The 25091-nt window shown below is 35.4% G+C and overlaps 1 protein-coding gene across 7 annotated transcripts in view; it reads left to right on the forward strand.

Annotated features, from left to right (window-relative positions):
- The window catches only part of DDHD1 (DDHD domain containing 1), an 81478-nt gene that overhangs the window by 20948 nt on the left and 35439 nt on the right, over positions 1–25091 (forward strand). For 2 of the 7 annotated variants that reach the window (XM_056133425.1, XM_056133428.1), the window contains exons 2-6: positions 8074–8247; positions 8754–8774; positions 16661–16762; positions 18555–18683; positions 20370–20517. In XM_056133425.1, coding sequence (XP_055989400.1) covers positions 8074–8247; positions 8754–8774; positions 16661–16762; positions 18555–18683; positions 20370–20517 — 574 coding nt within the window. The remainder of the gene's footprint in view (positions 1–8073; positions 8248–8753; positions 8775–16660; positions 16763–18554; positions 18684–20369; positions 20518–25091) is intronic. The other 5 variants (XM_056133429.1, XM_056133431.1, XM_056133430.1 and 2 more) reach the window with 3 other exon arrangements.

Below are 25091 nucleotides of genomic sequence, written 5' to 3' on the forward strand. Positions count from 1 at the left end.
ATAGTTTAAGGTTTAAGAATAAAGTTATTAGGTATATTTAGGTATAGAATCATTCTGATTTTAAGTGTGTGTGTGTGTGTGTGTGTGTGTGTTGGGGAAAGTGCCCTTTTGCTCTGTTCAAACTTCTTAACTGATTGGATGAGGCCCCTCCACCATTGTGGATAGCAGTGTGCTATATTATTCTCTTAATTTAAATGTTAATCTCATGCAAAACACCTTCATGAACATTCCCAGAATGATTTTTGTTTTTGTTTTGTTTTTTGGGCCACACTCAAAGATGCTCAGAGTTTACTCCTGGCTCTACACTGAGGAAGTATTCCTGGCAGTTTTCGGGGGACCATATGAGATGCCAGAAGTCAAACATGGCTCTGTTGAATGCAGGGCAAATGCCCTCCCTACCCGCTGTACTCCCTCCAGCCCCAACTGTCAGAAAGTTCGGCCAGACATCTAGGGATCATGTAGCTCAGTCAAACTGAAATATAAGATTAACCATCACACTGAATATAAAGCTTTGAATGATAAAAATGCCAAATATTATAGACAGAAAGTTTCATGTGTTCCCACCTTACAAAGATACCTGTTAATAACTGTTTACTCTGCTTGTTTTCAGCACAACTATTCTATTTACATATACATGCATACAGACATACATGTTAGTAGCATGATCAAATTTTTATTTTTATTTTAGATATTATTCCCATGTTAGCTAAATATGAATGTACTTTTCCTGAACATTATTAACCAGAGATGTATTGTACATTTCTTTGTTTTGATCTAAAGAATATTTTACCTCTAATTGCCAAGCAGCATTTATCAGTTACTAGAAATAAGATGGGGGTTTTTTTGTTTTAACAGTGCTAAAATAAACATAGTTGTGCCATATCTTTAGACATGTATGTAAGACTTTAACAGTAGATTTCTAGAATTTCTCTAAAACATAAGTATTATAGGTTTTTGAGGGGCTGGCTTTTGGGGTCACATCCGGTGATACTCAGAGGTTCCTCCTGGCTCTGCACTCAGGAATTACTCCTGGCGATGCACAGGGAACCATATGGGATGCTGGAGCTTGAACCCGTGTTGGCCAGGTGAAAGGCAAATGTCCTACCCACTGCATACCATTGCTCCAGCCCTGTATTTTAGGTTTTAAAAGATACATTTAGTCCAGAATTCTCTGGACTGCTGACATTTTAGGATAGATAACTCATTGTTGCTGGGCAGTGTTTATTATGGTGGAAGAATCTGGGTGGGCTAGATAGAAAGCATATTCCTTCCTTCCTTTAATATTTATCTGCCCCAGTAGTCCTATCATTTAGGTGAAAGTTTCCAGACTTATTTGGCCTACAGTCCCTTTTTGGAAAAATTACTCCCTACCCCCTAGAACCTACCTTCTTTAGATGAACACAGGGCTCCTCAGTTACATTGCAGGCAGAAACTGTCCTTCTGTATACTTCTGGGAGACAGCATAAGGAGTTGGTACAACAGGATAGGGAAAAGAGTTGGCCATTTAGGAAAGACATTTAGATTTTAACGATACACATGGACTTGAGGAAGTCTAGATACAGTTAAATAAGAGTGATAATATCTGTGCAGAATAATTTAATAATTCACAGAAAAACACAGAGTGAAAGTCTACTAAAAGTATCAAAGTTAGTTAAATGAAGAAAATGAGGAAGGGGCCCCCTTTTGAAGGAACAGAACATGCAGGATATAGAAGTAAGACTCAAGACAACACATTTAACAAATTACCCTTGTTGATATGGACAGTCTGGGGTTCATCAACATTATCTTCCTGTGTTCCTAATACGGGGCTGGAGCAATAGCACAGCAGTAAGGCATTTGCCTTGTGCGCAGCCAGCTTGGCTGAGCCAGGTTCGATTCCTCCACCCCTCTCGGAGAGCCCGGCAAGCTACCAAGAGTATCTCGCCTGCACGGCAAAGCCTGGCAAGCTACCCATGACGTATTCAATATGCCAAACACAGTAACAACAAGTCTCATGATGAGACTTGTTACTGGGCCTGCTCGAGCAAATCAATGAACAACCGGAGGCCCGTTCCTAATATCAACAATAGTGTCTGATTCATAATATAAAAGCTCTTAAGCTCAAAGTTTATCTGAGCCATAAAAAATGTCAATATTAAAATAGCACATTTTAAGCTAATTTTAAAAAGTTCTCTGGCTGCTTGTAAATGATGGATTGAATTTTCTAAAGAGTAGGGAGTAGCTTAGGGGACTCTATGTGCATGTATGTTCATTATTCATACAAAGACATATTTCAAGTAAACATTTGCTATTGGTAGTGTTGTCAGTGGTGAGTGTTATAGAACTGAAGCTAATGACACTAGGTTTAGATTTTATTGCTGAAGTAGAACAAGTAAAAAGGATGATTATGAATTTAAGTGTTAATTGTAGTCCTGATGCCTAAGGTATGAATTGAGGATGAGTTAAAAGATAGAGTATACTTTGTATTCATTTATAGTTTTAGGCATTTGAGGAGTTAGGCATATTGGGTTGCTTCCAGGTTTCTTAGTTGACCTATTGAATTGAATATTATCAGTTCATTGTTCACTGTGGTAGGGAATACATATAGTAACAGGTTTGTGTTCAGATTTTTTTTTCCCCCACGGAACTTGTGTTCCTTTGCCAGTTGTAATTCTTCTAACTGCTGATATATAAGTAAGAGATATTTAGGTGACAGGTGAATATTTGGATCTGGAGTTCAAGGCAGAGACCTGAACAGGAAATAGTACTGGAGAACATACTAATGAGGTTTAAGCCTAAATAAAACTCCCCAAAATGGCCATCAAATGAGTATATCTTTAAGTGTATTTGGTTCAAGAGCAGAAGAAAGTTCTGTGTTTACTATAAACTTGTTTTACTGTTTTAACTGAGCTTTATGGTCAGGTATTGTTGACTCTCATTGGTAAGTCTCACACCAGAGTATAAAATTTCTGATTTTCTTTTATTTAAAAATTACTAGTTTCATAAAAGACCATATTTCTTGGGGAAAGAACTAGAAAGGGGATTCTCTATTTGAGAATATGTATTTTGTGATGTAGTAGAAAGTTTGAATAAACTTTGAAAGCAAACTTTGGTTACAATTTTGGTTCCCATATTACTAGTTATGACCCTTTGGACAAGTTACCTAATTTCATTAATACTTACTCGTTTGTAAAATTAGGATTATTAATTTTCTTGCTTGAGGGCCATTGCCTGGTAATGCTTAGGAGACTATGTAGTGCCAGGGATTAAACCTTGTCTCTTGTATGCAAATCATGTGCTCCAGCTTATATCCCAGTCATATTATAGGTTTTTTTATTACTGTTAAGATTAAATGAGATGAGCTTTTAAGACTAGAGAATAATCACAGCAGTTTAAATCTGTGTCTCTCCTTACATCCTTCCCAAAGCATCTTGACCAAACAGGACCCCACCATAGGTATACAGAACATACATAACACCTTCAATATTGCTACAAAATAAATACTGTGAACTTTAAATTACTATGTGTAAAGAAATAGCAAATTTAAACTAAAGAATGGGTAGAGGAGAGACCTAAGGAAGTGAAGTAATGAGAGATCAGAGGTTAAAATGAAGCACAATGAAATCAGCTTCAGGAAGAAACTATATTCCCCACACACATCTGACAAAATACAGACACAGACTTGGAACTTAAATCATAACTAAGGGATGAAGGTATATGAGAAAGTGTGGAGGGAAGAAATAGCAGATCTTGGGGAAGGGGACATAAAGGATGATGTTGTTTAAAGCTATGGGAGTGACACGGGGGGGGGGGGGGGAGGGGGAAGAATAGAATTAAGGGTCTCAGAGAAATGAAAGAGAACCAAACCCTGGACACCAGTCCCACACCATCACTACCACTGTGACATCCATCATTCGTAGAGGTTTTTCTTCCTAATATACAGAAGATACCCTTAAACTAGAAGTCCAACGTGCTATCCATTGCACCACAGAGCCAAGTTGGAGCGATAGCACAGCGGGTAGGGCATTGGACTTGCATGCGGCCAACCTGGGTTCGATTCCTTCATCCCTCTCGGAGAGCCTGGCAAGCTATGAGAGTATCCCGCCTGCACGGCAAAGTTGGCAAGCAACCCATGATGTATTCGATAAGCCAAAATCTGTAACAAGTCTCACAATGGAGACGTTACTGGTGCCTGCTCGAGCAAATCAGTGAACAACAGGAGGACAGTGCTACAGTGGTACCCTTAAACTAATAACTCTAACCAGAAAATTTGCCTAAGTAAAGACAAATCCAATGTCATACAAAGCTACAATGTGAAGCAAATATTTCAAATTTTTTTTCCTCAAGCATAGTACTAAAAGGTGGTAGGTACTTCTTTTATGTTGAATCTATCACACACAGAATCTCAACAGTTTATCACACCAGAAGTGCAGGCATCTCTGTGACTAAAGGTTGGGTAGATTGAGTCTAAGAGAGGCAACAAAACCAAGGTCATGTGAGAAGCAGAGATGGCTCAGCCTCAGCACCTCCATGGAACCAGCAAGAGGTGGCAGAGATTGCAGAGAAGTAAACAGATGGGTCCCAAGAAAGTGGTGAGATATGCCACATATCTCTGAATGCAGACTGTAGGCTGGAACATTGCAGAGAAAAGGCCAGCACAGCTGTAGCTCACCTCCCCTGTAACAAACAATATGAGTGCCTCCAACAAGTACCAGTAGCCAAGACTCAGATGCAGGGCCCAAAGAAGGGTGCAAACAAAGCTTCCTTCCTAACTCATCAGTAGAAGCTACCACCCTCTTCCTTGGTGCAACAGGCAGAGCATCTGTGCTCACCACCAAGTCAGGGTTGTCAGCCCTCAAAAAACAGCAACCCCCCAAAATTGAAACTATAGTGCCACCTGCTGGCTGAAAAAGAGGAGGGGCATCTAATTATTAGGAAATTTAAAATAAAGCATGATAAAAATTTGGAAAGGTATTAGACACACTGACAGGAATATAACAGAAAGGAGCATGAAACTTCAAGGTGTGAAACATGGCACCACAAAGATAATGACAAGGAAATGGATGTGGCGCTGTAGAAGAGAGTATGTTTTACATGTATAAAGTCATGAGTTTGATACAGAGAGCAAGTGAATAACAGATCTCCAAAAACTAAGACATACAAGATTGTGATCTTACAGAGAATCGAAAACATTTGTCATTTTTAAAAAACTCATACACAAGAAAATTAAGAAATACAACTAAGAGAGCTCTCAGGAATGAAAACAGCTATTGACAAATCAAATCCAACAATACATTAAGAGTTTACACTAGGACCAAGTAGGATTTATCCCTGGGATGCAAGTGTGTATGCAGAACAATATAATATACCAAATCAATACAATAAAAAAATTAAATCATGATCTTATCAATAAATACAGAGAAGGCGGCATACTCAGTGGTGAAAAGCTAAGAGCCTTCCTTCTAAGATCAGACACAAAACAAGGCTGCCCACTCTCACACTACAAATTAATATAGTATTGGAAGTCCTTGCCATAGTAGTGAGGCAAGAGAGAAATATTAAGGCACCCAGACTGAAAAAAATGAAGTTAAACTCCATTTGCCAATCACATTATTCTGTACCTAGGAGAGCCTAAAATGAATATGAAAAAGCTACTAGAAATCATAGATTAGTTCAGTAAAATGACAGGCTACAAAGTCAATGTGTATAATTCCATGACTTTTCTATATGCAAATAGAAGAGAGAAATTTTTATAAGCAATCCTATTTATAATTGAGCCTTAGAAAATCAAGTACTAGAAATTGGCTTAGAAAAAGAGGTGGAAAATTATAAATCACTACTAAAACAAAAGAGACAAGAAAATGGAAACACATCCCTGTTCATGGTTTGGGTGGATTATTATTGTCAAAATTACAAATCTTGCCTAGAGATGTACGATTCAATGCAGTCCCTAAAACCTATATACCCATACATTTTTTAAAAACATTGACCAGAAATATTCTTGAGCTTTATATAGAGTAATAAAACCCCCAGAATAGCAAGACACTGGTGGAGGTGTGGAGTTCAAATGCTTGAAATCCTACTGTTATCAGTATTGTACCATTATCAGTATTATCAGACCAAAGATAAACAAGGAAACAGCCACTATCAGTAGTCTACCATTATTGGTATTATCAGACCAAATATAAACAAGAAAACCGCCTTAAATGACACATTGTACCAGAGTGTATTAATGGATTTATATAGAACATTTTAATTCCAAAATAACTGTGTATTATTCTCAAGAGCACATAGAACATTTCCAAGGGTAGGCCTCATGCCATGTAGGAATGAAAAACCTGTGTCAAAGAATTTAGTAAAGATTGAAATCATATCTTTTCTGATCATAATATGGAACTAGAAATTAGCCATTAGAAGATGAAAATGTAGTACTTACAACATGCTACTGAACAGTGATTGGATCGACAAAATATAAGACACTACCTGGGAACAAATGAAAATGATGACACAAGCTATCAGAACTTAGGAATACATAAAAAAAAAATTGTTCGAAGAGGGAAGTATAGAGCTATGTGGACTGCCTCAAGAAACAAGGAGCTCAGAAGAACGAATGAAGCCAAAAGTCACTAGAAGGAAGAAAGTATTCAAAAAAAGATGAAGTAAATAAAATAATCCCTGGAAATACAAGAGATCACTGAAACTAAGATCTGGTGCTATGAAAAGGTGAAGGCCTTTAGACTCGAAAGAGAAGCTGCAACGGTTAGCAAAGAAATAGGACTATAACAGATTACTAGTGAATATTTATATGCCAATAAATAGAGGAATATCTATGTACAAAACAAATCTAGAAGAAATAGATAAATTCTTAGAATTGTATAACCTTCCATGATTGAATCAGAGACAATTTGAACAGATGAATCATGAGTAACAAAATGAAGTAGTAATCAAAAATCTCCCAACAACCAAAAGCTTCAGACCAGATTCAGTAAAATAGATATACAGTAAAATAATCACTGGGCAATAGTGCAGCAGGTAGTGTGTTTGCCTTGCAGGCTGCTGACCTGGGCTCAACCTCTGGCACCTCAAACCCTGCTAGAAGTGACTCCTAAGTTCCTTCTATCATGTCCCCCCTCCAAAATAGGTATAAAAGAAACATATCTCAGTGTATTGAAGATCGCCCCAACTAATACCATAGTCAACAGCAAAAAACAAAGCTAAAATCAAGAGGAGGGAAATTCTACTCATCGTTATCAAGCAGAATATTGGAAATTCTAGCTAGGCAATTAAGCAAAAGTATCCAAATAGAAAAGAAAAAAGGAAAACCATAATGGTGGTGGGAAGGTGCACTGGTGATTGGATTGGTGTTGAAATAGTGAAAGTAATATAAATCATGAACAACTTTATAAAAATAAATAAAACCCCCAAAAAGGGTGAATTTTAAAAAAAGTGAAACCATTTACTATTGCCGATGAAATGACAATATATGCAGAAACTCTTAAGGATTCCACTGAAGCTATTAAAAATAAATATAAGGCCAGAGAGATGGGACAGCGGGTAAGGCTCTTGCCTTTCACATAACTGACCTGGGTTTATTCCCCGGCACCACATAGGTTAACCCCAAGCCTACTAACAGGAGTGATCCCTGAGCACAGAGCCAGGAGTAAGCCCTTAGCACCACCAGTGGTGGCCCCAAACCAACAAAAATAATAACAAAGTTTGAAACACTGCACACTTTCTAAGCTACTTCTGGGAGTTAATATCAGTATTTTCTAAGATATTTTATCACCATAGTCTTGCATGGAACTTGTTTTAGCTCCTCTACTATTAATTTTGGAATTTTGGTTACTCAGGCCTACTAGGGAACTGTCCATCTAACTTTCTAATACCAAAGTAATTACATATATGTAATATTTAAAACAAGTGAAATTGCATGCCAAGGCTTGAAATCTGAAATTTTAAACTGCAAATGATACACTTAGATCATAAAAGTCCATTTTGACACATCCATAGCAAAATATAAAACTATATATAGTTACTATGTCTCTTTCTGTAAGATTGGATGTAAATATACAATTCTGTGGTCTCTTTTTTCAGAGTCTGATAAAATACCAGTAATGCGGGGGCAATGGTTTATTGATGGTACTTGGCAGCCTCTTGAAGAAGAGGAGAGTAATTTAATTGAGCAAGAACATCTCAACTGTTTTAGAGGTTATCAGACACAGGAAAATTTTGATATTGAAGTGCCAAAATCCATAGATGGAAAAGATGGTAAGATCAGCTAATGTATTTCATACATTCTATAAACCAAGTAAGTTGTTATAAGTTTAGTTTCTAAGTTGTATTAAGATTTGCATTTTAAACATTAATTATTTTATAATTTAAAGCTTCTATGAATTCCTAAACTGTTATAATTTTGTTTTAAAATAATGACATGTTCCAAGAATATATAATTTACCAAAATTTTCTTGTCATTATAACAAAAAGCCGTTTTAATGTTTGATAAATTTTATTTTAATATTGGCTCACTTCCTGAAGTTTAAAAATATTTAATTACATCTGTGTAAGCACCTCTTAGCTATCTGATAAGATTGATAATCTTTTGAACTTTAAATTTGAGACAATCTGCTCTATATATTTATCATTAAGATGTTTGTAGTAATTAGAAATATTTATCAAAGTCATAAACACTATATTTTTTTATGTATATCTAATCTTGAGAAAATTCCAAATGTGTAGTAAAGTTAAAAATACTTCTATTGTTCCATTTACTGCAGGCAGTGGGATCAACTATTCTGGTGAGTATTAATTACTGTACAGGTGGTTTAGAATTTATAGATTCCTTTAATTTTTTTTCTAAAAGTATTTCTTCATCTATTCTTGCCTTTCATTTTGTCTTGTTATGTTTTGGAGGGGTTTTTTGGCGAGGGCCATACCTGGTGATAATCAGGGATCAATCCTGGGGTGTGGGGTTCAGGGGACCATATGGGGTGTTGGGGATACAACCTGGATCACTTAGGATATATTACTGCTCTGGCCTCCATCCACGCTTGCTTTTATGTGAGGTATTCCTTGACAGGACCTACTGAATCTATTAAAATAGAAGTTATACATTTATTTTTCTTCCCCTCTAAACATCTATAAAGCACCACATATTTGATATTGATCAAATGTTGGTCAATGCAACTTGGAAAAAATTATTTAGTTGAAATTATTTCCATAACAATTGGTGGCAAAACAGTAAGCTTTAACTTGGCTTTTTAAAATTTTTCTTATTGTTAGTAGCATCTCAAATAGTATTTTACTGCTTTTGCTTGGGTCACAACCCGGCAATGCCCAGGGGCTACCCTAGGATTAGTGCTCAGAGACTGCTTCCAGCAGTCTAATGGGAGATGCTTAAATCAAAACCTGGGCTCACAGCATCCCATTGAGCTATCTCTCCTACCCTGTGTCATATTCTTTACTTTCTTTAGTCTTTCTCTGAATATAGATTTAAACACATTTGTCATGAGCAAAAGAACTCTATGGTGTAGCTTATGCCACATTAAAATGTTTTGTGTTGTGATTAAAAGTTTTTGTAACTACAATAGATAACTTAATGCATTTATATATTAATAGTTACTATATGGCAGCTACAGTACTCTAGAAATGTCTTATTTTCCTAGAGTCAAATATATTCTTACTTCACTAAAATCAATCTTCATATACATCAGAATGTTAAGGAGCAAGTTCAGAGCCAGGAGAGTACAGTGGTTAGGATGTATGCCTAGCATGTGCCCAGATTGTTGGAACACTGGCCTCCCAAGATTCTCCAGTCGGAGCCTTAGAGGGCCCTTCAGTACAGCAGGTTGTGGTCCTGGAGACCCCTGAACATCATTGGCTGTGGCCCTGGATGCCGCAGTGTTCCGCTAGAGTAGCCCTAGTGGTTTCCAGATCCTGCCTCAATGACATCAACCATATGGTCAGATACTAACCCTGAACCAGCAGCTTCAGATTGGCTGAGTATCACCAGGAAAGGGGCCTAGACCCAATATACAATATACAATATTTTGGGAACCCCCCTACCCACAAAAAAATTTTAAAGAACTACAGAGCTGTCAGATTGTCATTGAAATAGTAGTTTGTCTGGAAATAGCAATTTTTTTGTTTTTGTGATCTTTTGTTAATGATTATTTTGTAGCTTCATCATCACTCCAAAGTAATCAAAAGAGCCTACTGCATAGAAGACTGAACTTCTTAGTCATAAAACTATTTCATTCCTATTAAGAAAACTGAGTTCTATATTTGGAATGTTTTGAAGTCATGCCTTAAAAATAGTATTTCACTTTAACAAACCTAGACGGGCTGGAGCGATAGCACAGCGGGTAGGGCGTTCGCCTTACAAGCGGCCAACACGGCCGACCCGAGTTCGATTCCTCCGCCCCTCTCGGAGAGCCCGGCAAGCTACCGAGAGTATTCGATATGCCAGACACAGTAACAACAAAGTCTCCAATGGAGACGTTACTGGGCCCGCTCGAGCAAATCGACGATCAACGGGAGGGCCTTTACCTTTACCTTACCTTTAACAAACCTAGATATAATTCAAGTTCCTTATTACTAATGAGTGAAAAAAAAATCTGGCTTGAAGGAGCAAAATAATCTAAATATAAAATAAAAGTAGATTATTCCCCCTTTCTCATGCTGTGTTCAAAACATTTTCTACTTAGTGATTCATTATATGGAAATTAGTTAAAGTTCCATTTTCATATCTAGATCCCATGTACTTAGAATCTTATTCCTATTACAATAAAGATTAGAATTTTATCTTTTTTACTTCTACTTGTTACCTAAAAGTTTACTCTAGCAGGACATTTTCATTTTTTTCCCAAAGTATCTTAATTTTATGGGTCAATTATTTAAATGCCTAAGAAGAGAGCTGGGGATGTAGCTCAGTGCAAAGTGCTTGTTTTGCATGCATGAAACCTAGGTTCAGTCCCCAGCACCACAAAATATAAAGTAAAATAAATGAGATAAGCATGTTTAATCTTTTAGTAAATTTTTAGCATCACTTTATGTATATTTGTCAATTCTAGAATATTTATCCTGGGGTATATAATGTTTTTGCTTACTTTCAGGATAAACACTGAATGGTAAATTCTTATAACTAATAACATAAAATTGTTAAATTATTACAAACACTTGCATTTCAATCTTTCAAAATAGACTTGGGGTGCATTAGAAAAATCATTAAAAAATATATTGTGGTATATAGGTAAAGCACCATTGACTTTTATTATTTAACAAAGATATATACTATTGTAATAAGTTTCCAATTGTTTTTCAGTATTATATAAAACATTTAATGTATATTATGGGATATTTCCACATTGAAGATTATGTACTACATTTGAAATTTATTGTTACTACTCTAAGGAAAACATGTATTGGAAAAATAACCCAAATTTACCACATTTACAAGGATTAAAATTTTAGAGTATTTTGATTATTTGCTTCTAGTTTCCAGGTTACTAAAATTTTATATTTCATTTGAAAGGAAAATCCCTTTCCCACCTAAAATTTTTCTGTTTCTGTGATAAAGCCGTGACTTCATATTGTTAGATTGTAATGCGTCCATGTGCAGATTCCCTTAAGGCATTATATATAAATATATGTGTGTGTGTGTGTGTGTGTGTGTGTATACATATATATATATGAAGACAAAACCCACAGAGGAGAATGGTTAAGTGTGCGTACACGATTAACGCAGAAGAAATGAATGCTATAAATCTGAAAAGATACCTAGAATAAAAGTAGCTAAACACTACCTATAATGGAGTTATTAAAATACTACCTATAATGGAGTTATTAAAATAAGACTTTCTGGGAAAATACCCCTTTAAAAATGAAAAAGGTTGTATTGGGGACCTACTAGTTTTCTAAAGGAATACCCAAAAATGTTTTGTCCCTTGAAGAATTCATGAATTCCCTTCTTCTGACCTTATCTGCCTTTTGGTTAGGATGGCTGGTGTGTCACATAAGTAGGATCTGGTTAATATTTTCTCCTGATGAATTTTCCAGCATATCAAAGTAAACATCAGAGTGATGAAAGTATGGTACAGCTTTTCGGCTTGAAAATAAAGATAACTCATGAAAATACAATCACTTTTTGTGATTTAGATATTTTAAATGTAGTTTTGAGAGTTAGAATGAAAACTGGCTCTCTTTCCCAATCCACTTCCTAAATATTTAGTAGCTAAGCAAATAAAAACCCAGAGCTTAAATGGGAATAGGTTATGCAAATTGGGTGTTCAAATAAGTATTTTTTATAAATACTTAGTCCTAGTACTAGATTTGTGTTTAACTCAAAATTAGTTTATCCATGCTTAGTAAATTAGAAAAATAAAAGAAATGGGTTGATTTAGTCTCTGATCACAAAGTTACATAACCTTAATCCAGTCATCATAAAACATGAACTCAGATTGAGGAATATTTTATAAAATAACTGGACCACTATTCTTCAGAATTTTATAATCATAACTGAGAAATAAAGGGGCTGGTGAGGAATCCCTTTATTTGCTATCAGTTATCAAATCATTAACTTTTTATGTGTGTTACAGTTTTGTCACTATTTCAGGAAAGCTAAAAATTTGTTTTAAACATCAGGGTTATTTATAAAAGATAAGGAAATATTGAGGAATTTGTCATAGATTAGTGGAACTAAGGAATTATGGCAGCAAAATAATGCAGTGTGGTGCACTGGGTTGGTACCTACAACAGAAAGAAAATTAGAAAAATATGAATAAAATATTATATTTTAACATGTTGTGCCAGTGTTAATTTCTTAGTTTTGATGATCGTGCTAATATTAGGGTAGGCTGAATGAATAAGATATGATAGCTTTTTGTGCTATTTTTGCAACTTTTCTCCAAACCAACTGTAGTTACTACATAATAATAAGGTGTGTTTTAAGATTATTATTGGGGTCAGGTCTATGGCTCAAGAACTGGAGAACATACCTAGCATACAGTGAATTCAGTCTCTGGTACCAAATGACCCCTGGTGGTTTTGGTTTTTTTTTTTTGAAAGATGATCTTTTTATTTATCTATTTTTCTTTTGGAGTCACACCCAACGATGCTCAGGGGTTACTCCTGGTCCTGCACTCAGGAATTACTCCTGGCGGTGCCTGGGGGACCATATGGGATACCGGGAGATCGAACCCAGGTCGGCCGCGTGCAAGGCAAACACCCTACCTGCTGTACTATCACTGTGGCCCTGGAGTTAACTTTGAGTGGCTTCCAAGCACCATCAAGAGTAACCTCATTCCCCAGTAGCACCACTGATGACCCGTATAGCTTTGATTTAAAAACAAAAAAAGTTTTTTTCTTAAAGGCTATTAGAGTAATTTAAAAGTAAAAGTATTAACCCAAAAGAAATAAGAACAAACGAAACAACAAATTAAGAAATAAGAAACAACAAATAAATATGGAAGAATCAAAAAGAAAACAAAATTTACCCCACATCAACAACTACAGTAAATACAAATGAATTAATACTTGACTTGAAAGACAGAGATTGACAGATTTGTTAAGAACGTAAGACTACATATATTTCAAAATTTTTTGAAATGGAAATTTTATTGCTGGTTAATTTTGTGTTCTCAGAATTTTTAACAATTTGGAATTTAAATTTCATATGTGAAATAGCACAGTGGGTAGGGCGTTTGGCTTGCATGGCCGACCCGAGTTCGATTCCTCCGCCCCTCTCTGAGAGCCCTGCAAGCTATCGAGAGTATCTTACCCGCACAGCAAAGCCTGGCAAGCTACCCGTGATGTATTCGATATGCCAAACACAGTAACAACAAGTCTCACAATGGAGATGTTACTGGGCCTACTTGAGCAAATCGATGAACAAAAGGAAGACAGTGACAGTGACAGTGATGTGAAAATTGCTGTCACTGTTTGTTCAAAATTTGTATCATTATTGCTGAATGAGACCTGTAAATATAGTGTTTCAGAAGTAAAAAAGAAAGGGAGAAATGTGCTCACCCTTTTTAGCCAGCTTTCATTTCATCCCTAAGAGGATTCCCACCTGCCTTTTATTAATTTAATTTTTTATAAACATTATCTAACCTGAGTTCTCTGATATCTAAGAATTCCATCTCAGGATAGATGATCATATATGTCTGGTTTCAGATTTATATGCCTCCTATCCCTGAAGTAGAGATTGTATAGATTGTCAGGTTTTTGTTCTGCTTGTAGGTTTTTGTTTTGGGGAGTGCTACAGCCAGGGACCATGCAGTGTACTGGGGATCAAACTTAGATTCTAATATGCAAAGCATGTACTTTATTACTATGAACCATCTCCTTGACTCCTAATTGTGAGTTTCACTTGTTTTATTTTTGTGTTTCTGGGCATCAGATTTAGGGCCTCACATACACAAAGCAAAGGCAAGCACTGTAATGCTGAGATGCATCCCCAGCCAAAGGTTTCCGGTTTTTATACAGAAATTTACGGAGTTGTGCTATTTTAGGAATTAGCAAGTCATTAGTCACCCTCTTTTTTTGATACTCTCTTGCTTCCATCAGTATATTGAATAAAATATAAGAGATTAGTAAATCTTTTGCTGTTAAGACTAATATTTTAAAATATCTAACTATTAGCCTTTAATAAGGATTTTTAAATGTATTGATTTTATCATACTTTTGCCAACAGTATGTAGAATTCTAACTCTAAAAGCTCATTTTTAATAAAATATTAAGTTAGATTTTCTGGCACTTCAATTTCCTTTAATAGATACTTTAGTGGATAATATCTGAATTGGTAATAAACCCCTTTATCTCTATAGTGTCTATAATGGTGCCCCTACTTCTGTGCTTTAGGTTGAAAAAGTTAAACTTTCAATGCTATAGGATTTTGTGACAGAGCAAATGACTTTCAAGACAAAGTAAGAATTAAGTTGTATAGGATAAAGAATCATATTTAACTTTGTAAAATTTTCAAATAGATGCTTCTCAAATTTTAGTATATTGGAATACTATTCTCCTAGAATAGTATTTTGTGTATTGTGACTAGCTCTCTTGGAGTTTTACATAATTTTAAAGTGAAGTCAGATGGTTCATATTTTTCTGACTCTTTTTAGTAAATATATAATTGGTCATTTTAGTTTCAATAGTGGTTTTATAAAATCTGTGGTCTTTGAGAAGTATCAAATTTATGCCCATTTGATTTACTTTGTTGTCTTTTTCTTACTGAATTTTTTGTTTAAAAGTGCTTCTTACAAGTGGTACATCTTTTTCTCAATAACTTACCAATAGACACATGAATGAAGAAACATTTTCAGTGAAGATTGCCTTGTCATTTCTACTCTTCTGTGACACTGAAACTTTTATATAATCCTGATGTTGCTACTCAGCATTTAATCCTATCCCATAGTTTTTATAACCACCTAGGTAAATGTACATGTAGTTGCTAAGTGCCTTATACAGATTTTATTACCTTTTTGCACAAATATTTAATATATTTTGTTTAAGCACATTATTTATATTTGTAATGATATATAACAAAAATTAAGTATATTCCTATTGAGTGAAATTTAACCTTTAAATGTCACTTTAATGTCTAAGGGAGTGAGGATGAAAATAAAAATGATTATAATGTACGTTTGAAGTTAAGTAATAAAGGTTTTGTGATTCATTAACTGAAATGTTGATTTAGGTTTAAGTTCAAATAGGTTTTTAATTGCTTGTTTAAAATATAAAGAATTTTGGGGCTGGAGAGATAGCACAGTGGGTAGGGTGTTTGCCTTGCACGCAGCCAACCTGGGTTCGATTCCCAGCATCCCATATGGTACCCTGAGCACCGCCTGGAGTAACTCCTGAGTGCAGAACCAGGAGTAACCCCTGTGCATCACCAGGTGTGACCCAAAAAGCAAAAATAAAATAAAATATAAAGAATTTAATGTATAACTAGACAGTATTTAACAGAGAAAGCACTGTTTTTAAGGTTACATCTACCAATTTGCCTAATATTACATCTATTTGATCTCTTTACATTGTGTATTCCATTTTTGTGTCAAGCATACATTTTTTTACTAGTATCTTTTTAATAGTATTGGTATTAAATCAGTTAAAAGTAGTTTTTTGGTGAAAATTTTAGTGAACTGAGTTCTAAAGAGAATATTTGGTTTTTGTGAAAAGGCTCTATTATACTTCAGTAATGGAAAGTATTTAGTGGATTTGTCTTTTATACTGTGGTGTTTTCCAGAAAAACTGCATTAGATATTTAAACTGTTATTAATTGTATTCAGAATTTTTACATCAAACTGTTGATGGCTGTGTCCTAAGCACAAGTTTAGTGAAAGTGAATAACCTTAATATTTTAAAGGATGAAGGTTATAAATTTCTTACACATACAAAATGTCATAGTATTTTTTTTTCTGTGTAGGCATGAAAGGTAATGATCACATAGTTGTTTTTAACTCAAAATTTTTATATAATTTGCCTTTTTCTTTTGGTAAAAGAATGTATATTTGATAAACATTATTAAACTACTGTTTTACTCTGCTGGGTTTTTTAATTAGAAATTTTATAAAGAAATAATTTAGGATAATGTTTGTCAAATACAACTCATTTTTTAAATTAATTCAACAAAAAGGCAAATCTCATTTAAAATTTGCTTTGAAGCTCAGTTTTTTTGCTTTCTTAGTTGTCCACCACCTCCCTCCCTTCTCCCTCCCTTCTCTGTTCAAATGGAGAGGATATAAGGAGAGTACAGATGCGGCAGGTCTTAAACGAAAGCGTTCCCAAGGTACAGTAATTGTAGCTTTATTTCTCCCTGTAGCTCTATTCCTGGCTTACAGCATTAGTTTTGTTTAGAGCTTTCAGTTGTATTTAAAGTATAGAAACTACTAGTTTTTTAGAAATGCATCTATTATGCTATGCTTAGTGTTACTTAATTTTAAGTGGTAGAAATATTTGTAAGTGATGTATGTAGCCCAGGAATGGGCTATTTCTCGCTATCTCCCAATATTGAGATACTTTCACACAGTATATGAATCATTAAGATGTCGTTGGCCTAACACTAATCTCTTAATATCTAGATCTTTTGTAGTTTCCATTTAAGCATATAGTACTCAAAACTATATTTCTATAAAAATGTGGTTTAGAAACATTAGATTTTAAAAGCCTATTAAAATAGTTACTTGGAGTAAGCAGAAAATTAGAAACTTACATTTTACTAAACTCCTTTAAGAGATCTTTAAAAAATTTATAGTTGTTGTTAGCACAACTTGCGTGTGGTCAACCCGGGTTAGATTCCCAGCATCCCATATGGACCCCTGAGCACTGCTAGGAGTAATTCCTGAGTGCAGAGCCAGGAGTAACCCCTATGCATTGCCGGATGTGACCCCAAAAAATAAATAAAAATAAAATTTATAGTTGTTTTAGTTTAAAAGCTGAGTTTGTAGAACTTGGATCTGGTCTTGTGTGTAAATAAAATATAAATTGGATTTTCTTAACTTTTGAAATTACATTTCTAGCACAATTACACCTTGTCCTTGTAGTCATTTTGGGAATGACTACAAAAAATTAATTATCACTAGATATTGTTCACCATAATATAAATGAAAAAATATAATATAATATATAATACAATTATTAATTATATAATAATCGGAGAGCCCGGCAAGCTACCGAGAGTATTTGATATGCCAGACACAGTAACAATAAAGTCTCCAATGGAGACGTTACTGGGCCCGCTCGAGCACATCGACGATCAACGGGAGGGCCTTTACCTTTACCTTTTATAATATATTATAATCATAATATATAATATATAATTCCAAAAATCTACTCTATTAAGTTAGTATTTACACCCAGCTCAAAAGTTATCCCCCACCTCTAATATTGCTTTGTCTTGCACTGAGAGAAATATTTAGAAGTCCAAAAATAAAACCAATAAAAGAAATGAAATTTAACTTTCATGTCAAAACTATTAAAGACTTTCATGAAGTATATACATCCTTTAAACCTAAGGAATAGTCACCTGGAAAAAAATTTGAATAAAGGCCCTCCCGTTGAGCTTCGATTTGCTCGAGCGGGCCCAGTAATGTCTCCATTGGAGACTTTGTTGTTACTGTGTCTGGCATATCGAATACTCTCGGTAGCTTGCCGGGCTCTCCGAGAGGGGCAGAGGAATCGAACTCGGGTCGGCCATGTTGGCCGCTTGTAAGGCGAACGCCCTACCCGCTGTGCTATTGCTCCAGCCCTTTTATTGACTCTGTATAAATTAGTAATAATGAGACAGGGCCAGAGTGATAGTATAGCAGGTAGGTCCTTTGCCTTACATTCAGCCCACCCAGTTCAGATTCCTGTAATCCCATATGGTTTCCTAAACCTGCCAGGAGTCAGCTCTGAATTCAGAGCCAGGAGTAGACACTGAAGTCTTTATGCATTATCTCACAGCAGTATGTTTCATTGTTGCTGAACAGACATATATTTGAGTTACTAGAAACTTAAAATTTTTTAATCAAAAATTCGGTTTTTACACAAATGAAGTTTGTCTTGTTTACTTTCAAATGAGTTTTATCTTTGTGCAACAGCTATTCATAGTTTCAAGTTGAGTCGAAACCATGTGGACTGGCACAGTGTGGATGAAGTCTATCTTTATAGTGATGCAACAACATCAAAAATTGCAAGAACTGTTACTCAGAAACTGGGATTTTCTAAAGGTAATTGTTGTTACTATTAGTTTGTCAAAATTTTGGTAATATGATGATTTGTCTCATTCACAGGAGACTTTAAATTAATTGTTAGTGTACTTTCAGTGTATATTTAGTAACACTGATCTGCTTTTAAGTAAAACTCTTATTAAGGTGATTGGCTTTACATAGATAATTATTGATCTAACAAGTATAAGGACGTGCAGAGCCTGGTAAGCTCCCCAGGGTGTATTCGATATGCCAAAACCAGTAACTATAACAGGTCTCATTCCCCTGACCCTGAAAGATCAGCCTCCAATCGTTGGGAAAGACAAGTAAGGAGAGGCTGCTGAAATCTCAAGGCTGAGACGAATAGAGACGTTACTGGCGCCCGCTCGAGTAAATCGACAACAGGATGACAGTGATACAGTGAACAAGAATCTTTTCTGCTTCTAAAAGTACAAAACTCGTCAGACCCAAGGCAGTCACACATGTGAAAATTAAACATTGCAGTTGAAACATTGTAGGAAACAACTTAAAAATCTTAGTTTAGATTCAGTGATATTCAGCCTTGGGGACTTTGATAGATTAAAAGCACAAAAGCCAAATTGGCTTAGGTTAACGCTTAAATAGAAGGTGAGGAAAGAAGTTTGACTAAAAGAAAAGGGAGTAAAACCTAAGGGAGTATGAGAGCATTACAAATTTTTCAAAATATTTAAAGTCCAATAAAATTTGACTTTTTAATTTATTTTATAGCAGGCACTTGAATATCTTATATACTTTGTTGTATTTGTTTTGTGAATTACTTTATATCTCTAGTTCATTTTTGCTATAAAACAATGTGTATCTTTTCACTTTTTAAACTATATACTGAGTTATTGGGCTGAAGGGATAGCACAACGGTAGGGTGTTTGCCTTGCGTGCAAGCTGGCCTGGCCGAGCTGGATTCGTTCCCTCTGCCCCTCTTGGAGAGCCCGGCAAGCTACCCAGAGTATCTCGCCCGCATGGCAAAGCCTGGCAAGCTACCCGTGACGTATTCAATATGCCAAACACAGTAACAAGAAGTCTCACGATGGAGACGTTACTGGGTCCGCTCAAGCAAATCGATGAACAACGGGAGGACAGTGCTACAGTACTACTAAGTTATTAAACATACATTTTATTAAAATTTTCAAATTTCCATGTATTTGTGTTTTATGCTATTTTTTTTTGTAGATAAATTCTGTTCATTCTGTTTGTCCTTTTCTTTTTCCTTGATTTCTGACTTTAGTGTTATGTGCAGTTCAGCACTTTCTGTAGGAGTCAATCAATATGTATCATTTTTAAAAATTTTATTCCTCCTCCAGACTAGCCATTTTTTTCTTAATATTTCTTTTACTTCATTTTCTTCAACATGGTGTTTCACTAATAAAATTTTTTTAAAAAGTTAAATGCTGAATCTAAAAAAAAAATGTGATTTGCACGTGGCAGACCCGGCCAACCCAGGTTTGATTCCTCCAACTCCTCTCTCTCGGAGAGCCCGGCAAGCTATCGAGAGTGTCTCACCTGCAGGACACAGCTACCCCTGACGTATTCTGTATACCAAACACAGTAACAAGTGTCACAATGGAGATATTACTGGGCCCGCTCGAGCAAAGCAATGAACAACAGGAGGACAGTTACACTGATTTCTGTAATAAATTGTAAACTTAATTTTTAATCCTAATTTTTGTACAGCATCAAGCAGTGGGACCAGACTTCATAGAGGTTATGTAGAAGAAGCCTCATTAGAAGACAAGCCATCCCAGACGACACATATTGTATTTGTTGTTCATGGCATTGGGCAGAAAATGGACCAAGGAAGAATTATCAAAAATACAGCCATGTGAGTTCTTTATTTAAACCCAGAATCCAAACTTTGTACAGGGATTTTTATCCTGGGATTAGTCATTCTGCCACATCTTTCCAATGCCATTTGTCTTACGGTTATAGATGAAATTTCTTGACCAGATTTTCTGAGTGATTATGAGTAGATTTTAATATCAATATTTGACTTTTTTCTGCTTTGAGTTTTTTTTTTTGGCATTTTGGTTATGGTTTTGGTTTTGGGATTCTAGACCAGACCTGGCAAGTATTCAGGGGTTCCTTTTGGTTCTGCACTCAGGACTCACTCCTTGCAAGCTCAGGGAACCAGATGGGGTGCCAGAGAGCCAACCCAGGTTGGCTACATGTAAGTCAAGCACCCTATCCACTGTGCTATTGCTTGGGCCCCTTGACTTTTTTTTTCCTGTATCAAAAAAAAGAGAAGGAATAAGGAACTTTTTTAATTTAATGCAATAATTTACATTCAACTCGGTTGAAGAAAAAAAAAAGATTTAGTTTTCTCTTTTTATCTTACTCTGAGCTGCAGCAACTGGGAATACCACGAAGTTGTGTAATTCTGAAAAGGCTAATACTTGTTTAAATTGCCAGTTAGCAGCTTAACCTGTCCAGTTAATTGCTACCAGAGGAAGCTGAAGTCTAAATTTTATACAGAGAACAGTGGGTGCTGTGCCAACATACCAGGCAGGTTATTTGCCTTAGTAATTTATTTTTATTCAGCTTTATTCTAAAAATTCTTTAGTTGTTATGGGGGTGGGATTGTATTATTTGTGGTTCTAGTTTTTTTAACATTTAAAGGATTTGTTTAGGATTAAAGGTCCCACCACATATTTGGCTCTGAACTTGCAGCTAGTATAAGAAAAATTTGCTCAGACTTAAAATACCATGAGAACAAATCAGTTGGTGAAAATACATAGTAAACTTAGGATCCTAAGTTTTCTACAGCATCAAGGAGTGTGAAAAAGTTTTAACTGGTTCTGAAACTTTAGGTATTTTTTATAGAAGGTCTTTAATAAATGCTATGTATGTACCAGGAACCAGGTCCTCAGCAACATCTTTATAATAATAAAGTTTTGAATCTTGTTTTGTTTAACTTTGTTCCAACATTTCTTTATGCCAACTAATAATCTTAAAATAAAATTCAACCAATAGAAATTTCTTCCCTTTCATTCTGATTTTTTTTTAATGAGCTGCACATGACTTCCAGTAATATTTTAATGTTATGCCAAAGTGCAGATCCTTTGCTTGGATAAATAGGAATCTGAGAAGTGGGTTATGGATGTCATGTTCTTTATAGAATTGTTGATAAATGCGAAGATGTCGGCTTGACGTCTTTGCATGCAATAGAGGAAAATATCTAACTCAAATGGGTTTAGCCAAATGAATGATTTCATAAAATACATACAACTAAGAAGTCTAGATCTAAGATTGCCAAACACAAGTTGTCAGCATCCTGAATTCACTATTTTACCCTCCTTTGTGTTTGAGCTGTTCTCCAATATTTACTGTGGTTCCTAATGTGGGTTTATTTTTTAATCATATATTCAACTTCAAAAAAAAAACAAATTTTTTTATAATTAATTAGTTTATTTCAGTGACTGATTACAGTCATATATATATATATATATAGCTATACAAGCTCTAGCTGTTTTATCATTTATAACGAAAATACTATAAAATTTACTTGATGCTTGTCATAGCCTTTCTGAAGTTTGTTTATATTTGTTATTTGATTGGGAAGATCACAATTGAAATGAACCAAGTGTAATAAACCTCACGTCCCACTTCATTGGCAACCCTTTGGTCTCTGAAGAGCTCTTGAAATTGCTTCTTCTTGAAAATAGAATTTTTACCCCCCCCCTCACTTTTTAGTGATTGTGCTAATGGATTTAAACTGCTTTTAATCAGTTTTGTCCCAGTATAACATGCTTTTTATTTATATAAATTGAGGAGAAAGTGTCTTGTTTCTTAAAGACAAGCCTCCCATTTTCTCAGTGGACCCCTTTACATGATTCTGTATTTAATCCAGGTTTGCTGTGTTATAATGGGTGTAATCTCAGATATTTTTTACCATTTTGGTCACACCCTCCACAGGTACATTTTTAATATCATTTATCAATTCATTTTTTTAATTGTGAAGAATTTTTTTTTTCTTCTTGGGTTACACCTGGCACTGCACAAGGGTTACTTCTGGCATTGGACTCAGGAAGTACTCCTGGTGGTGCTCGGGAAACCATATGGGGTGCTGGGAATCAAACCCAGGTCGGCTGCATGCAAGGCAAATACCCTACCCGCTGTACTATCGCTCCAGCCCCTGATTGTGAAGAGTTTTAAAGACTTCTTTTTTAGAACTACTTTGTGATCCTTAAATAGACGGCAGTTCTGAAGCACTTTTAACTTCTACATTTCCTGGTGGAACTTGAAAGTTTAATAAACTTCTAACAAGGCTTGAAATCATAAACTTCATGCATGGTATCACAACCTCACAGTATTGTAACCTGAACTGTAGTTTATTGGATTATTACTTTTTCATGTTTAATCTCCATTGGACTCATTTCTTGTGTAGTCAAGACACATACTTACTCAAAAGTTTCTGCCAATTCTGTAACAGTCTCTCACCTCTCCTTCCTCTTTTGTCCCTCCCTATTAACTTTCATCTTTACTTCCCATGCTTTCCTTTTTTTCCCTTTTAAAAAGTCTCTTCAGACTCCTGGCAGGATTAGCGGACCATATAGAGTGCTGGAGATCTAATCCTAGTCAGCCCTGTAATTCTCTCTCTGGCCTCTAATACCCACCTTCTTTAAAGCAGTTGAAGAATTTCGGAAGTGTGAAATAACTTGCCCAAGGTTTGTTAGAAAGAGGTTCACATGGGATCTGAAGCGTTTCTCTTTTCAATGTTTTCTTCTCCACTGCACATCAGGAGAAATATTTATCAATATGGGATTGACTAAGCAGATTACAAGCATCAAATGTATTAAATATTTCAAATTAATTAAAAATTACATATCTGTATTGAGTGTAACAGAAAACATATATAAAGGATATGACTTCTGTAATATGGATAATGACTGAGAAAGTACTTAATTTTTTAGAATGGTAATTTTCTTTGGTGTCTTTTGTAGTGTGAGAGATAATACTAAAAATAAATTGTGACTTCAAATGCGGCTCTTTTAAAAGTTGTTTGGACTTGCAACAGAAAGGGGAGCTATTCACTGGAATAAAGAACTTTGCAGTATTAATACACTTTTTATGTCATTCAGTATGCCTATAAGTGAAGTCTAATTATGCCTGATTCATTAGTGAAATATCCAAGACTCAAGTAGGGGCTAGGATGATAGTAGGGCACTTTCTGGCACTTGTCCGGCACCACATGTGGTCCCTTGAGCCCCTTCTGGAGAGATCCTGAGCTCAGTGACAGGAGTAAGCTTTGAGCACAGTTGGGTATGGCCCAAAAGAAACAATTTCTTTAAAAAGTCATTCCAGGGGCTGGAGCAATAGTATAGCTGATAGAGCATTTGCCTTGCAATGGCTGACCCTCATTAGAGCCCCAGCATCCCATAATCACCACCAGGAGTGATCCCTGAGCACAGAGCCAGGAGTAAAGCCCTGAACACTGCTGGGTGTGGCCCCCAAACCAAAAGCAAACAATTAAAAGTCACTTCAGTTAATTACAACCAAGTGATTCAGTAGATATAACTGATAGCCTGTTTAATATTTACATAGGTGGCTTAAGAAAACTATAGTAGTGATCCTGTGCAATGGATTGTCTTAAGTTTACCATAAAAGAGGACAGTTTTAAGCAAATATAGTGTTTAAGTTTAAAACTTAAAAGTAGAGTTCCTCTAATTTTTTAAATTAACTATTATGGAAAATTACATTTTCTGTTTAACTATAACAAAAAGTTAGCAGTATCTATAGATTCATGTAATTCTAGATTCATATAAAATTCTAGTTGCAACGAAGAAAATCTCTTGATATTGCCATATTGCCAAGTATTTCTCCTGGGGGGCAGAGGGAATCCTTAAGAACCGGTTAAGAACCAATAGTCTAAATGGACTTTTTTTTTTTCCTAAATTCAGGCAGAAACACAACCTCAGTTCCCTGTTATTATATTTAATAAAATATTTAGGAACCAAGAACTGTATATGAATTAAAATGAATTGGGTTAAACATCTGTCTTATATATATTCATTTGTTAAAACTGAACAATTAAAAATATGTGATAGAGTAAATATAAAAATGTCACAGTTCTGTCACCTCTCAGTAGATCAACTAGACTAAAACTCAGCGAGAAAATACTGGCATTGAGGGATGAAATGGAAAAGTTAAAGGTTGTGTGTGTGTGTGTGTGTTTCTTTTATTTTTTTGTCTTTTTTTTTCTTTTTCCTTTTTTATTTAATCACTGTGAGATACAGTTACAAGATTTTATGTTTGCGTTTCAGTCATACAATCATCAATCACTCATCCCTCCACCAATGCACATTCTCCACCACCAGTGTGACCCCCCTTTTCAACCCACCCCCTGCCTTAAAGGCAGACAATTTCCCCCATACACTCTCTCTACTTCCGGACATTATG

This window comes from Sorex fumeus, unplaced genomic scaffold (genome assembly GCF_029834395.1).
Source record: "Sorex fumeus unplaced genomic scaffold, SorFum_2.1 ptg000098l, whole genome shotgun sequence".
Lineage (NCBI taxonomy): Eukaryota > Metazoa > Chordata > Mammalia > Eulipotyphla > Soricidae > Sorex > Sorex fumeus.